Here is a 14,517-nt window from a genome sequence, read left to right as displayed (position 1 = left end):
CGGAAAAGCCGTATATGGGCTCGTCGTACGGGATCATAGCGGTGTCAGGGAGTTGTAATTTTTGGTAAGTGGCCCAGTAAAGGATGTCGACGGAGCTGCCTTGATCAACAAGTACCTTTTTAACGGCATAGTTTTCGATTTCGACTGTGATGACCATGGGGTCGTCTTGTTGGTGGTCGAGACCGTGAAAATCATCATCTGTGAACACGATAGGGGGCATACGGCGTCTGTGGTGGGTTTGTGTGATGTGGTTGATGGATTGTATGTGGCGGAGGTGTCTCTTTCTGGCAGATGATGTGGAGCCTCCGCTTGCGAAGCCACCAGAGATGGTGTTAATAGTACCTCGCAAGGGGGGGTCGGCAGGGGTGATGTTGGTGTGGGCAGGTTGTGGGTGTTGGTCGTTGGGCTGGGCGGGTTGGTTATTGTGGTTGGCGGTGGTTGGTTGTCGTCTATGGTCGTGGCGTGGGGGATGGTGGGTTCGGGAGGATGTGTGGTCATCTCTGCGGATGAAGCGGCGAAAGTGGCCGGCGCGTACCAGTTCTTCAATCTTATCCTGTAGCGCTCTGCAATCTTCTGTGGTATGACCGTGATTGCGGTGGTATCGACAATACTTGGTCATGTCAGCGTTAGGAGGGGTGGTTGTTTTCCGTGGTGGGGGGAGAAGGTCCGCCTGGAGGGCTTCGTCAAGGATGCGGGAGCGGGCTACTGTGAGTGGGGCGTATCTAGTGAAACGTGGTTGGCGGGGTTCACGTGGACGGGTATCGGGGCGCGGCTGAGGTTGTGGTGTGGGATTGGGTACGGGGTTAGGATTGGGGTTGGAGGTGTTGGCGGCATAGTCGGTGCAGAATTTGGTGTGAAGAGTTTGCATTTCTTCCATGCATACATAGTCAGCGGCACGCAGTTTGAGTTCGTGCATGGAGGTGGGCGGGTGAAGGTAGACATTGTTAGCGAAGGGTCCAGGTTGAAGGGTGAGGGTCATGCATTGGAGTATCATTTCTTGGTTAAGGTGTGGTGTGCGGAGGGCTGCTTTACTGAAGTGGTCGATGAATGTTCTGAGTGGTTCGTTGGGCTCTTGTCGGATGCCCAGTAGGGACATGGTGGTGGTTTGGTGAGGGCGGCTGCCGGCGAAATGTGTGGAGAACATGTGGGAAAGGGTGTCGAAATTATCGATGGAGTAGGGTGGGAGGGTGGTGAACCACTCTAGGGCAGGGCCTTTGAGTGTTGTGGGGAAAGCTTTGCAGAATACTGCGTCCTGGGACGTGTACAGGGCGACGTGTGTGATGTAGACTTTGAGGTGTTCGTCGGGGTCAGTTTCGCCAGTGTAGCGATCGAGGTTGAATGGTTCCCACTGGGTTGGGAGAGGGGTGTTGGAGATAAAGTCTGTGAACGGGTGGCGGCGTCTGGGCTGGTGGGGATGGGGAATGTGGGGTGGAGGTGGGTGGTTGATCATAGTAGGGAAGGTGGAGGTGATGTTGTGAGGAGGGATGTGGGTTGTGGGGAGATATGGGGGGTTGTAGGGTGGGACGTATGCGGTGTGGAGGGTGGTGGGTAGGTTGTGGGGAATGTGGGTTGTTGAGGGTGCTGTAAGCCCTGGATGACCGGGTGGGAGGTGTTGGGGGTGTGTGGTAGTGAGAGGGGTTTGTTGGGTGGAGGTGAAGGTGTGGGGGGTGGGGTTGTACTCGCTCTCTTCCTCTGTGGGTTGGAAGACCGGAGACTTCACGGCTTTAGAGGTCTCTTTAGCTTTCCCCTTCAGGTCGGCATCTGCCTCGATTTTCCTCCTGAGGCGGGAGTTTTCTTCTTTAAGCGCTTCCATCTCTTCAGCATTGCGCTTCTTCAGGTCTGCGATTTCCTGTTGCATCTTCATCTGGCCGTCTAGGATGGCGGCCAGGTCAGGGGTGGTGCCAGAAGGTCCAGAGGGACCAGCGTCAACTTGCTTACTAACTCCAGCCTTGCTACGGGTAGAAACCATCTTCAGAGAAAAGCGGATACCAAGGGTGTTCGTCTCGTGCCCCACGGTGGGCGCCAATTGTTCCTGCAGAGGTACAAATAAGATAAGTTAGGCACGAGTGTCACCTTACCATGTAGTTCGCTATCTCCTTAGTTGGCCTCTTCCCCTTCGATACATGTCAACTTGAACCCAGGAGGGGTTACCTGCAGAAGGATCTCCGAAGCTCAAGTAAGTCAAAGTTCTCAAGAGTCAAATCAGCAATTAATGAAAAGCGTACCTTTAAATGATGGGGTCCACGTGTATTTATAGACATTAATGACGTTTGACCATTTCATGGGCTGGGCCTTGACTTGGGCTCTGGCTTGGGCCCCAGCTTGGACCATGAGTGGGCTTGGCCCTAAACAGGTTACCAAGGTGTACTGAGGTGGGTTAATCTTCTAGGCAAGTAGTCGGTTTTGGCCGGCTACCTGCCTAGATGGTCAATGCTGGTTGTATTTTGTCTAGATGGCTAATGCTGGTTGTGTCCGGGTACTAGGCGGTATGCGGTTTTAACGTGTGTACTACTTACTTGATTTGAGTTTGGCTAGGTATAGTACAAATTCAATTTCTAATTAAAACTAATTTATATTGACTAAAATGAAGTCGAACAAAATCTAATACAAAAAAGGAAAATACATATATAAAAGAGAATAAAATATAACTTTATATGAGATATATAATAACTGCATACAAAATAAGAGTCCAATTGAAATCTTCTTATATATTGATATATATAAGAAGTTCAAACAAAATTACATACAAAATTTTCAACTTTAATACAAAAAAAATGGATAAAGAACTTTGATATCTCTGCTTGTTCTTTCACTTTCAATTTCAAAAAACAATTCAGGGTGATCCTCTGCAGAGAGTTGATGATCTCCATAGAAAGATCTTAGTTGGTTCCAGCCTTGGGTAATCATTGGAGTGTGAATATCCATGTTGTAAGTAACATGGTGAACATTACTTTGGTAATCAACAACAATCCATTTAGTAGCAAGGTCCTTCCAACAGCGTATTATGAACACTCGGTCGACGTGTCCAAAGTCCTTAAAAGATTAGCAAGTTAAGAATAAAGAAATAAATAAATATAAATAACAAAAATACATGAGTTTGAATCAAAAAATATACCTGGTCTTTCAAAAACATAGAAATGAATCTGCCAACCATTTCTGAAAAAAGTATGGATTGTGGTGTGAGCATGGATTCCATTGCAGGAGAATAGGTTGTGATTAAGTATAATTGTAAGAGAAGAAAATGGGTAACAGTAGAAAAATCAGATGTCTGACTGTGAATTGGTAAACATAGGGAATATATATATATAAAAGAATAGGAGAAATCATAGCTATTGGAAGTATCCGTACATACTGGACAGTCTGAATTGGTAAAAGTACAGGATAATAAATACGAATTAAAAAATAATACGTTAAAAAAAGAATTATGAAGCGTCGTAAAAGTAGAAGAAGAATTATTTAATGTAATTTACTAATGTTGATTTTTTCAGGAAGGGGCATTTAATATTGGAATATAGTAAAGTTTAGTAATTATAACGTGTGGCAGATGATGGAGCAGTTATTCATCATTATCTCGAGCAGTGCGAAATTTAATGCGTTTGAATACTGATTGACAGGTTGATTTGGAAAAAATTCGAAGCAGTATTTGAAGGGGTTGGAATACAAAACGTTTTGTAAACGAAATGGTTTTGATGGAGTAAACGGTGATTGGAAAAATGTGAAGAACTCTTTGAAAAATGTCCGAATAAAGTCAAAAATTGGGTAAAAATAAAGAGATTTGGTGATACAGTGCATTATTAAAAAATACCATTAATGAAAAAAAATGACACAAATAGAGTTTAAGGTAGAAAAATGAAGAAGATGAAGGGTTTGCTTGTAAAAGGTGGAAAAATACAGATAAATTGGTAAAGAAAAAGGTATTTTGATACAAATTACTTACCAGTTAAGTTGTAAGCGAAAAAGACTCGTGCATGACTTTGAAATCTTGATTTGAAGCCTGTATCCAGAAGAAAAAACAGTTAGATCAAGGTAGATAAACGGAAAAAATAGTTAGATTAACTCTTTTGGTGTAGAACTTTGAAAAAATATAGTGTATGATGAACTCTTTGAAAAATGTCCAAATAAAAACGTAAACGGGTAACAATAAAAAGATCTGCTGATAGAATGCATTATTAAAAAAATACCATGAACGAAAAAAAAATGACACCAAGAGAGTTGAAGGTAGAAAAATGAAGAAGATGAACGGGTTGCTTGTAAAAGGTGGAAAAATACAGATAAATTGGTAAATAAAAAGGTAGATTTTGATACAAATTACTTACCAGTTAAGTTGTACAGCGAAAAAGACTCTTGAATCAGTTTGAAATCTTGATTTGAAGCATGTAAACAGAAGAAAAATATAAGAAACAGTTAGATCAAGTACATAAACGCCAAAAATAGTTAGATAAATTTTTTTTATAAACCTGATGTTAAATCTGTCGCAGTGAACCATATTAGACATGTAGCAATCCTAGAAATACCATCATCGGAAAAAATTAGTTAGATCTGAGAAAATAAAAGAAGAATATGAGTTGTTCGCTTGAGAAAGGTCAAAATGAAAACGAAATCTGCGTAATAAAACCATATGTCTCAGTGAACCATATTAGTTCTGTAAAAAAACGAAAATAGTTAGATCTGACAAAATATAAGAAGAAAATGAGTTGTTTGGTTGAGAAAACTCAAAATAAAATCGACTTCTGGGTTTAAACCTGTAAAAAAACGCATAAAAAAGTTAGATCTGACAAAATATAAGAAGAAAAATAGATGTTCGCTTGAGAAAACTCAAAATAAAAAACGACTTTTGGGTTTAAACCTGTAAAAAACGCATGAAAAAGATAGATCTGACAAAAAATAAGAAGAAAATGAGTTGTTCGCTTTAGAAAACTCAAAATAAATCACTTCTGTGTTCTTACCTGTAAAAAAGCGCATGAAAAAAGTTAGATCTGACAAAATATAAGAAGAAAATGAGTTGTTCGCTTGAGAAATTCAAAATAAAATTGACTTCTGGGTTCTTACCTGTAAAAAAACGCATGAAAAAGTTAGATCTGACAAAATATAAGAAGAAAAGAGATGCTTGCTTGAGAAAATCAAAATAAATAGACTTCTGGTTTAAACCTGTAAAAAACGCATGAAAAAGTTAGATCTGACAAATATAAGAAGAAAAATAGATATCCACAAAAAAATGGACAGATGAACGGCAAATCTCGGATGCATGTCTTTGTAAGCGTCAGTTGAAGCTGTAAAGAAAAAAAAATGATGAACAGAAGAAGATGAACAGAACAAAGCTCAGAAAAAAATATAAACCATCTCCATAGTCGTTTTTTTGCGATTTAAAAACAACTCGATGAAAAGAAGAAGATGAACAGAAGAAGATGTTAGAGAAGAAGCTAAGAAAGGCAAAGAAACCATGATGAACGCGGAGAAACAAAGACAGAGAGAGAAAGAAGTGAGAAGGCGGTGCCAGAAGAATGAGAAAGAGAGAGAAAGAAGAAGAAGGTGGTCGCAGAGAGAATGAGAAAGAGAGAGAAAGAATGAGAAAGAGGAAGGTGAGAAGACTGAGGAAGAGAGAGAAAGAAGTTTTAATTAAAACTTTCGGTTTTCAATTTCTTTTCCATTTTTTTTTCAGACTTCAAAATGCTGAGAGATTGACACATCAGCGTTTTTACCTTTTGTAGATAAAAATTTGAATTGAGAAGTAGGTCAGATATATTATTCAATTGAAAATCTTGCCTTTTGTTAGTTCCCAATTGTATATAGTATTAGATTTGTTTTACAATCAGGACACCACTCAAGGAACTCGTCATGTCTATGAGTTCTACATCGCATTGAAGACCCTTTGGGAAGAACTCAATAACTACAAACCCTTTTCTTCTTGCTTGTGTCTTGTCAAAAATTACCACCAACAGGATTTCATAATCTGATTCCTCAAAGTTCTGGATGAACACTTCTTTGTTGTGCGTTCCCAAATCTTTTTGACGGATCCTCTCCTTGCTATCAACCGCGTCTTCTCCATGGTTGTCTAGAGGAACGCCAACTCGTTTTATCTTCACCTACTGAACCCAACGCCTTTGTGAATTCAGCTAATCACTCTTTCTTCGGCAAAGGGTGTGGCTCTGGTCCTTCTTCCGCTCTCAAAGGGGCCTCCACTAAGAAATGCTCCTATTGTCACCGTCCTGGACATACCATTGACGTGTGTTGGGGAAAGCATGGCTATCCCCCTAGTCATCCTCGATACCCAGGGAGGCCAAAGTTCAATCGCGATGCCTTTAGCTCTTCCTCCATTAACAATGCAGCTGTGATCGAACCAACTGAGGGAGGCAACAGTTTCGAGAAGGAGGGAGGCCCATAACATTAACCCAGGCCCAATATCAAACCCTAATGTCCCTGCTCCAACCACAACAACAAAAGAATTCTTCTGATGTAACAGGGCCCAACTCTCTCGTTTGGCTAATCTTCAATAAGGTCTCTATCATCTATAAGTCAACAAAGAAGCCAAGGTTCTTTCAACAAAGAAACCTTCCATTAATGAAAGTGCTACCAATACCATCTCAAACTCCAACCTTTCGCATTATAGATTAGGACATATCTCGGGAAACCGATTAAATATGTTATGTGAACAATTCCCTTTTATTCCAAAACATATTAATGAAAATTGTGACATTTGTCATTGTCATTTTGCAAAACAAAGAAAATTGCCTTATTGCCTTAGTGATAGTAGAGCTTCAAAAAAATTTGATATAGTGCACATGGACATTTGGGGGCCTTTTTCTAAGGCCTCCATTCATGGTGAAAAATATTTTTTAACTATCTTGGATGATTTTAGTAGTTATGCTTGGATTGTCTTATTGAAATCAAAATCCAAAGTGAAAATACATGTTCAAAATTTTATTTCTTTAATTGAAAATCAATTTGATTCCAAAATAAATGTATTAGGACGGATAATGGTCCAAAATTTTTTCTTAAAGATTTTTTTGCTTCAAAAGGGATTATACATCACACTACTTGTGTTTATACCCCTCAACAAAACGGGCGTGTTGAGAGAAAACACCAACATATTCTTAATGTGGCACGTGCTCTCATGTTTCAATCTCAATTGCCCAAACATTTTTGGTCTTATGCAATAAAACATGCAGTTTATCTTATTAACCGTATACCTTCACTAGTTACAAAGAAACAAACTCCTTACGAACTTTGCATAACCAAAAACCTGATTTTTCCATGCTTAAAGTTTTTTGTTCTTTATGTTATGCATCAACCACTGGGCCCAAACAGAAATTTGATTCTAGGTCTAGAAAAGAAGTTTTTCTCGGCTATCAATTTGGCACAAAAGGTTATATTATTTTAGACTTACAAAATAAAGACATTTTTGTCTCTAGAGATGTTATCTTCTATGAGTCCCATTTTCCTTTTAATGACAAACCCGAGGCCCAAGAAAAAGAAAAGTTATTTCCTCCACAAACAAAGACCTTCCATGACATTGATCCTCTCCAACTTACACCTTAACACAATAATTTTACACCTCAGGACCAACTTCCATCAAAGACTCCCATTTTACCTCAAACCTTACCTTCCCCAACAACCTCATCCTCTCTACAAATTTCGCCATCTTCTTCTCCATCCTAGTCAATCTCGCCACATATCTCTTCCTCACCTCATCCAAACCCTATTCCTTTCATACCAAGACAAACCACTCGTAGCTCTAAACCCAATGTTCGACTTATAGATTTTGTTTGCTACAACCTAGAGACCAAACCAAATCAATCATCGTCAACGTGTAAGTATCCTATCCAATATGTTCTTTCTTCCATTAATGAGTTTGAGCATCATTATGTCATGAACCTAACTTCTGAGATTGATCCCCTAAGCTATCAAGAAGTAATTTTGAAGCCTTGTTGGAAAGAAGGCATGAAGGATGAAATTGAGGCTTTAAAGTTGAACAAAACTTGGGAGATTGTGGAAACTCCTAAGAATGTAAAGCCCATAGGATGTAGATGGGTTTACAAATTCAAAAGGAACCAGATGGGAGTGTGGAGCGATATAAGGCGAGGCTTGTTGCGAAAGGATTCTCAGTGGTTAAAATGATCACCATGTGAGTTATCCTTGCCCTAAATTCCATAAACAATTGGGAATTGCAGCAACTGGATGTTAGTAATGCCTTTTTACACAATGACTTGTCCGAGGAGGTTTACATGAAGATTCCTCAAGGTCTATATGGGTACGAATCCTTACAGTGTTTCAAGCTCAAGAATCTCTCTATGGCCTAAAATAAGCAAGTCGAAAATGGTATGAGAAACTCTCTAACCTTCTTCTCTCATTTGGTTATTCATAATCACATGACGATCACAACTTGTTTATCAAGCATGAAAAAGGGGAATTTACTGGTTTATTGATATACATTGATGATATTGTTTTAACTGGCAACTCTTCCACTGAAATAACAAAGCTCAAACATATACTTCAATCCAATTTTCGAATTAAAGATTTGGGGGAACTCAAATATTTTCTAGGATTAGAAGTAAGCTGGTTTGATGATGGCATCTTTGTATCTCAACGAAAATGCTGCCTTGGGTTGCTTTCAGATTCCACTCCTATGGATAGTTCTCTTCGTTTAACATAGGATAATTGAGTGAATTACTTGATGATCGCCTATCCTATAGGCGCCTTGTTGGTCGTTTGATTTACCTCACAACGACTCGTCCAGACATCGTTTTTACGACTCAATAATTAAGTCAGTTCATGGCAAATCCTACAAAGTCTCATTTAGGTGCTGCAATAAGAGTTCTTAAATACTTGAAAGGTTGTCCAACCAAGGGGCTCTACTTCAAACGGAATTATCCTATCCACCTAATTGGGTTTAGTGATGCCGATTGGGCAACTTGCATATTCACACGCCGATCAGTCACAGGTTATTGTTTCTTCATAGGGAACTCTTTAATTTCTTGGAAAACCAAAAAATAGAATATCGTGTCTCGTTCTTCCTCCGAAGCAGAATATAGAGCCCTTGCTACTACTACCTGCGAGTTGCAATGGTTAACTTACTTCTCCATGATCTCAAAATCCAGTGTTCTAAGTCAGCAACACTTTATTGTGATAATCAAAGTGCTTTACACATTGTTGCAAATCCAGTCTTTCATGAAAGAATGAAACACTTGGAGATCGATTGCCATTTGGTTCAAGAAAAGATACAAGCAGGATTAATGAAACTTCTTCTAGTTCCATCATCTCGGTAACTTGTTGATATCTTCACTAAAGCTCTTCCCCCTTGGCTATTCCATGCAAACTTGTCCAAGCTAGAGATGGTTGAAACTCCTCTCCAGCTTGCGGGAGGTGTAGCATCCCTAAGGAATATTACTTAATTAAATAAATAAATAAAAAAAATGAAATTAATTACGTCGCGATATTATTATTCCCAAATGCGAAAAAAGTTAAAATGTTTAATCATCGCGCCAAAATCTATAAGCAGTAATAGAAAAAAAACATTACAATCTCCAAAAATATGAAATCATAAAAACATAATAAAAATCCCTAACTCTAATCCTAGCTAGCCCTCACTCCGTCGCCTAAGCATCCTCAGCATCACCTGTATCATCATCTGCTCCCGTGTAACGAATCACATGATCATCGCCAATCACAAACAAAATGGGTGAGCTCATAATGAAAATAATACATACATTAATAATATCAATTACCCAACTAATTTAGTCTAGTCAGTTCTTGGCCAAGACCTTAATACCCCAAGGTTTTTCAACCTTCAAATCACACAATACTTAGCCTTGGATTTAGGATTTATGATGCTCACATGAACCTGCCCGCTCGTGGTCCTGCCTCTACAAACCTCCCCGCTTGTAGTCCTGCTCTACGGACTTGCCCGCTCGTAGTTCAACACACGTGATCCACCAACTACGTACCTCCCCGCATGCAGCATCTCTCAAGTGTGAGCACGGAACATATGAACCTACCTCGCTCGTATCCCCACACGAAAGTATGAGGATATGAACCTCCCTGCTTATACCATCACGTGTTCACCACCATCCAAGTATCGCATCACTGCGTGAAAACAACACATACAAGCCACTAACCACAACATTATAGTCTAGTGCAGCCTAACCGCCTCTAGACAAAACCTATGCAGACCGCCTGGCAAAACATCCTCGTCGCCAAGCGCCAAGCTCCAGACAACCCCACCGTTTCAAGGTCTGTCGCCTAGTGGAACACACCTTGCCGCCAGGCGCCACGCAGTGCAAGGACTTCCCTAGAGGTCCTATCGCCTGGCACATACACCCGGGCCACCAGGCGTTATACTAGTAGCGATATCTACTGATTTAGCACCCCAAAACAGATTGGCTTAAAGACTAAAGTACTTCCAAAAGTCCATAAATACACTCGTCACTCAAGGTTAGACTCTTGGTAATCTACAGTTCTCACAGGGTTCGAATGTCTATCATTCATAACTCTCAATTCCCTTATTCAAATCCTATGATTTTACCAAGTCCTTTAACATTGCATAATACCTCAATGAAGCTCATGGAAAAGGTCCACCAATTCCAGTACATAAATAATTAAACTACCTGTTACCTCCCTATTGAAATGATGCCAACCTTTTATTCAATCTCTTTCACCTAAAGCTACACCAATTTAAGATTTAAACCTTACCCTAATAGATAGTAAGTGTCAAAAAATCATAGTTCTATATCCAACAAAACATTACCTTTTCCCAGAACCCCCAAACTTATTGACCATCAACATCATTCCTTATCATGTTCATAATGTCATATGCAACCCCACTCTCACATACTAATAAGTTATACACCTTCATATTCTTTTCGTTATAGCCTTCCACTTACCACAACTTTAGTTTAATACTCTTGTCCACCTAAATTTATCACAAGAGCCCATACACCACTCTCGGCCTCTACACCATCAGAACACCAAGCTGGAAAGCCCCCAACTATCGCTTGGCGGTAGATAATGCACCGCCAGGCGATGTAACAAGTCCTGGAAACTTCCCAATTTTTCCCTCTGTGCGAAGAACCCTTACATTTTTCCCAACCCATCTCACTATTCCACTAGGCCGAACCCTTATGCATATCCAGAAAATAAAATGCACATAGATGGATACGAATACTTAATAATCAGACATATAAATCAATTCCTAATTAACTTTTCTCCACCTTTATCACTAATTCCATGGTTATGCCACACCTTTGATATGAAATTTTATCACCAAATCCCATTATTCAATTTGCATTAGTAAAATCAAACATAGTATACACCAACCAATTCCAGAAATCGCAATGACTTCTGCATCACAACACCACAAAAATCGTGTAGAACATCGTCGCACCGCGTAACGGTAGTTCATCGTCGCCAGGTGGTTCATAGCAGAACCCAGAAACTGGGTCAATTCTGATGTGTCGCCTGGCGGCACATTCATGCCAGCCAGGCGGTTTTTGGGCAAAAACCTAGAGTTTTGCGGAAAGCAGCGTAAACAGAAGGGGATTTCATACGATTTCGTTCATACAAGGCACAATAGATAGGAAACATACTCATCAATCACACATCTATATATTATATACATACATTCACCAATCAAAGTCATACCAGCACTAAAGCATGTTAGTTTTGAAATGGTTGAAAAGCCAAGAAGGGTGGGCTTGAATTGGCTAGTTAAAAATTTAGGCCATCTTTGCAAGCTAAAAACCACCTTTAATTGAATCAAATACAGCAATAATATAATCAATGGAAAATTAATTACACAAACAAATGTAAAATAACATAATTATCAATGTAGAAAAAAGAAATGTATAAGAGTTAGAAATATGATATTGAAATGTTGATACCAAAGTAGTAACAATCTTTCACTACTACTTGTTGACAAACCTGTAGAAATGGAGTTAAACAAAAACATATGAAAACCAAATGTTAGTACACTAGAGTGGGGTAAGCAGATATTAATAAAAGAGAACACATAGAAAAACTAGTTATGTTTCTAAAAATTCAAATTCAAATCTGATTAAATAACAAACATAATGGCAAATGAAAATTACCAAAACCAAAATCTAATCAATGAAAATTAAACACACACGATAATAGAAAAAAATTATCAAAATAGACATAACGTTAGAATATAGGAGATAAAAAACATAACCAAAACATCTATAGAGAGGCATGAATAATGTGTGACAACTTCCTGTTGACAAACCTGCACAAACAGTATTAAAATAAAACATATGAAAATGAAATATTAGTACACTGAAGTAAGGAGATGTGAATAACAAATAAGATTAGTAGAAGGAAACACATAGAAAAACTAGTTAAATTTGTAAAAACTAAATTTGAAATCTAATTGAATGAAACAAAATAGTGCATAATGAAATTAAATAGAGCAATAATATAATCAACGGAAAATTAATTACACAAACTAATGTAACATAACATAATTATCAATGTAGCAAAAAGAAATGTATAAGAGTTAGAAAAATGATATTGAAATGTTGATACCAAAGTAGTAAATATCTTTCACTACTACTTGTTGACAAACCTGTACAAATGGAATTAAACAATAACAGATGAAAATCAAATGTTAATACACTAGAGTGGGTAAGAAGATATTAATAAAACAGAACACATAGCATAACCGGTCATATTTTTAAAAATTAAATTTCAAATCTGATTAAATAAACAAACATAATGCAAAATGAAAATTACCAAAACCAAAATCTAATCAATGAAAATTAAACACACACTATAATAGAAAAAAATTATCAAAATAGACATAACGGTAGAATATAGGAGATAGAAAAACAAAACCAAAACGTCAATAGAGACGCATGAATAATGTGTGACAACTTCCTGTTGACAAACCTGCACAAACAGTATTAAATCAAAACATGTGAAAATGAAATATTAGTACACATAAGTAAGGAGATGTTAATAACAAATACGATTAGTAGAAGGAAACACCGAGAAAAACTAGTAAAATTTGTAAAAACTAAATTTTAAATCTAATTGAATGAAACAAAATAGTGCATAATGTATAATCAATGGAAAATTAATTACATAAACTAATGTAACATAACATAATTATCAATGTAGAAAAAAGAAATGTATAAGGGTTAGAAAAATGATATTGAAATGTTGATACCAAAGTAGTAACAATCTTTCACTATTACTTGTTGACAAACCTATAGAAATGGAATTAAACAAAAACAGATGAAAATCAAATGTTAGTACACTAGAGTGGGCAAGAAGATATTAATAAAACAGAACACATAGCATAACTAGTCATATTTGAAAAAATTAAATTTCAAATCTGATGAAATAAACAAACATAATGCAAAATGAAAATTACCAAAACCAAAATCTAATCAATGAAAATTAAACACACACTATAATAGAAAAAAATTATCAAAATAGACACAACGGTAGAATATAAGAGATAGAAAAAGAAAACCAAAATGTCTATAGAGACATGAATAATGTGTGACAACTTCCTGTTGACAAACCTGCACAAACAGTATTAAAACAAAACATATGAAAATGAAATATTAGTACACTGAATTAAGGAGATGTGAATAACAAATAAGATTACTATAAGGAAACACATAGCAAAACTAGTTAAATTTGTAAAAACTAAATTTGAAATCTAATTGAATGAAACAAAATAGTGCATAATGAAAGTAAATAGAGAATTAATATAATAAATAGTAAATTAATTACACAAACTAATGTAACATAACATAATTATCAATGTAGCAAAAAGATATGTATGAGAGTTAGAAAAATGATATTGAAATGTTGATACCAAAGTAGTAAATATCTTTCACTACTACTTGTTGACAAACCTGTAGAAATGGAATTAAACAAAAACAGATCAAAATCAAATATTGGTACACTAGAGTTGTAAGAAGATATTAATAAAACAGAACACATAGCACAACTGGTTATGTTTGTACAAATTAAACTTCAAATCTGATTAAATAAACAAACATAATGCAAAATCAAAATTACCAAAACCAAAATCTAATCAATGAAAATTAAACACACACTATAATAGAAAAAAAATATCAAAATAGACACAACGGTAGAATATAGGGGATAGAAAAACAAAACCAAAACGTCTATAGAGACACATGAATAATGTGTGACAACTTCCTGTTGACAAAGCTGCACAAACAGTATTAAAACAAAACATATGAAAATGAAATATTAGTACACTTAAGTAAGGAGATGTGAATAACAAATACAATTACTAGAAGGAAACACAGAGAAAAACTAGTTAAATTTGTAAAAACTAAATTTAAAATCTAATTGAATGAAACAAAATAGTGCATAATGAAAGTAAATACAGCAATAATATAATCAATGGAAAATTAATTACACAAACAAATGTAAAATAACATAATTATCAATGTAGAAAAAAGAAATGTATAAGAGTTAGAAATATGATATTGAAATGTTGATACCAAAGTAGTAACAATCTTT

General features: G+C 37.0%; 1 protein-coding gene and 1 long non-coding RNA gene across 2 annotated transcripts; both read right to left on the bottom strand.

The window, feature by feature from the left end:
- Positions 1 to 2,760: 2,760 nt before the first annotated feature.
- LOC114165292 lies at positions 2,761 to 3,200 on the bottom strand. Its single transcript, XM_028049945.1, has 2 exons — positions 3,116 to 3,200; positions 2,761 to 3,033 (listed from the first exon to the last, which is right to left on the bottom strand). The coding sequence occupies exons 1-2, from the start codon at positions 3,194 to 3,196 to the stop codon at positions 2,761 to 2,763; spliced, it is 354 nt and encodes a 117-aa protein (XP_027905746.1). The 5' UTR covers positions 3,197 to 3,200.
- Positions 3,201 to 3,973: 773 nt separating this feature from the next.
- LOC114166654 lies at positions 3,974 to 5,018 on the bottom strand. The gene is made up of 3 exons (XR_003599974.1): positions 4,947 to 5,018; positions 4,458 to 4,504; positions 3,974 to 3,994 (listed from the first exon to the last, which is right to left on the bottom strand). It is a non-coding gene; the product is annotated as an uncharacterized LOC114166654 (long non-coding RNA).
- Positions 5,019 to 14,517: the final 9,499 nt, after the last annotated feature.

Source organism: Vigna unguiculata, chromosome 10 (assembly GCF_004118075.2).
Source record: "Vigna unguiculata cultivar IT97K-499-35 chromosome 10, ASM411807v1, whole genome shotgun sequence".
Classification (NCBI taxonomy): domain Eukaryota; kingdom Viridiplantae; phylum Streptophyta; class Magnoliopsida; order Fabales; family Fabaceae; genus Vigna; species Vigna unguiculata.
Note: the sequence above shows the minus strand (reverse complement) of the source record. Positions and strands in the feature narration are given on the sequence as shown.

Coding starts and splice junctions, on each gene's coding strand:
- LOC114165292 (XM_028049945.1), bottom strand. CDS start 3,196: ATGGAATCCATGCTCACACCACAATCCATACTTTTTTCAGAAATGGTT. Junction 3,034..3,115: donor CTATGTTTTTGAAAGACCAG/GTATATTTTTTG, acceptor TAATCTTTTAAG/GACTTTGGACACGTCGACCG.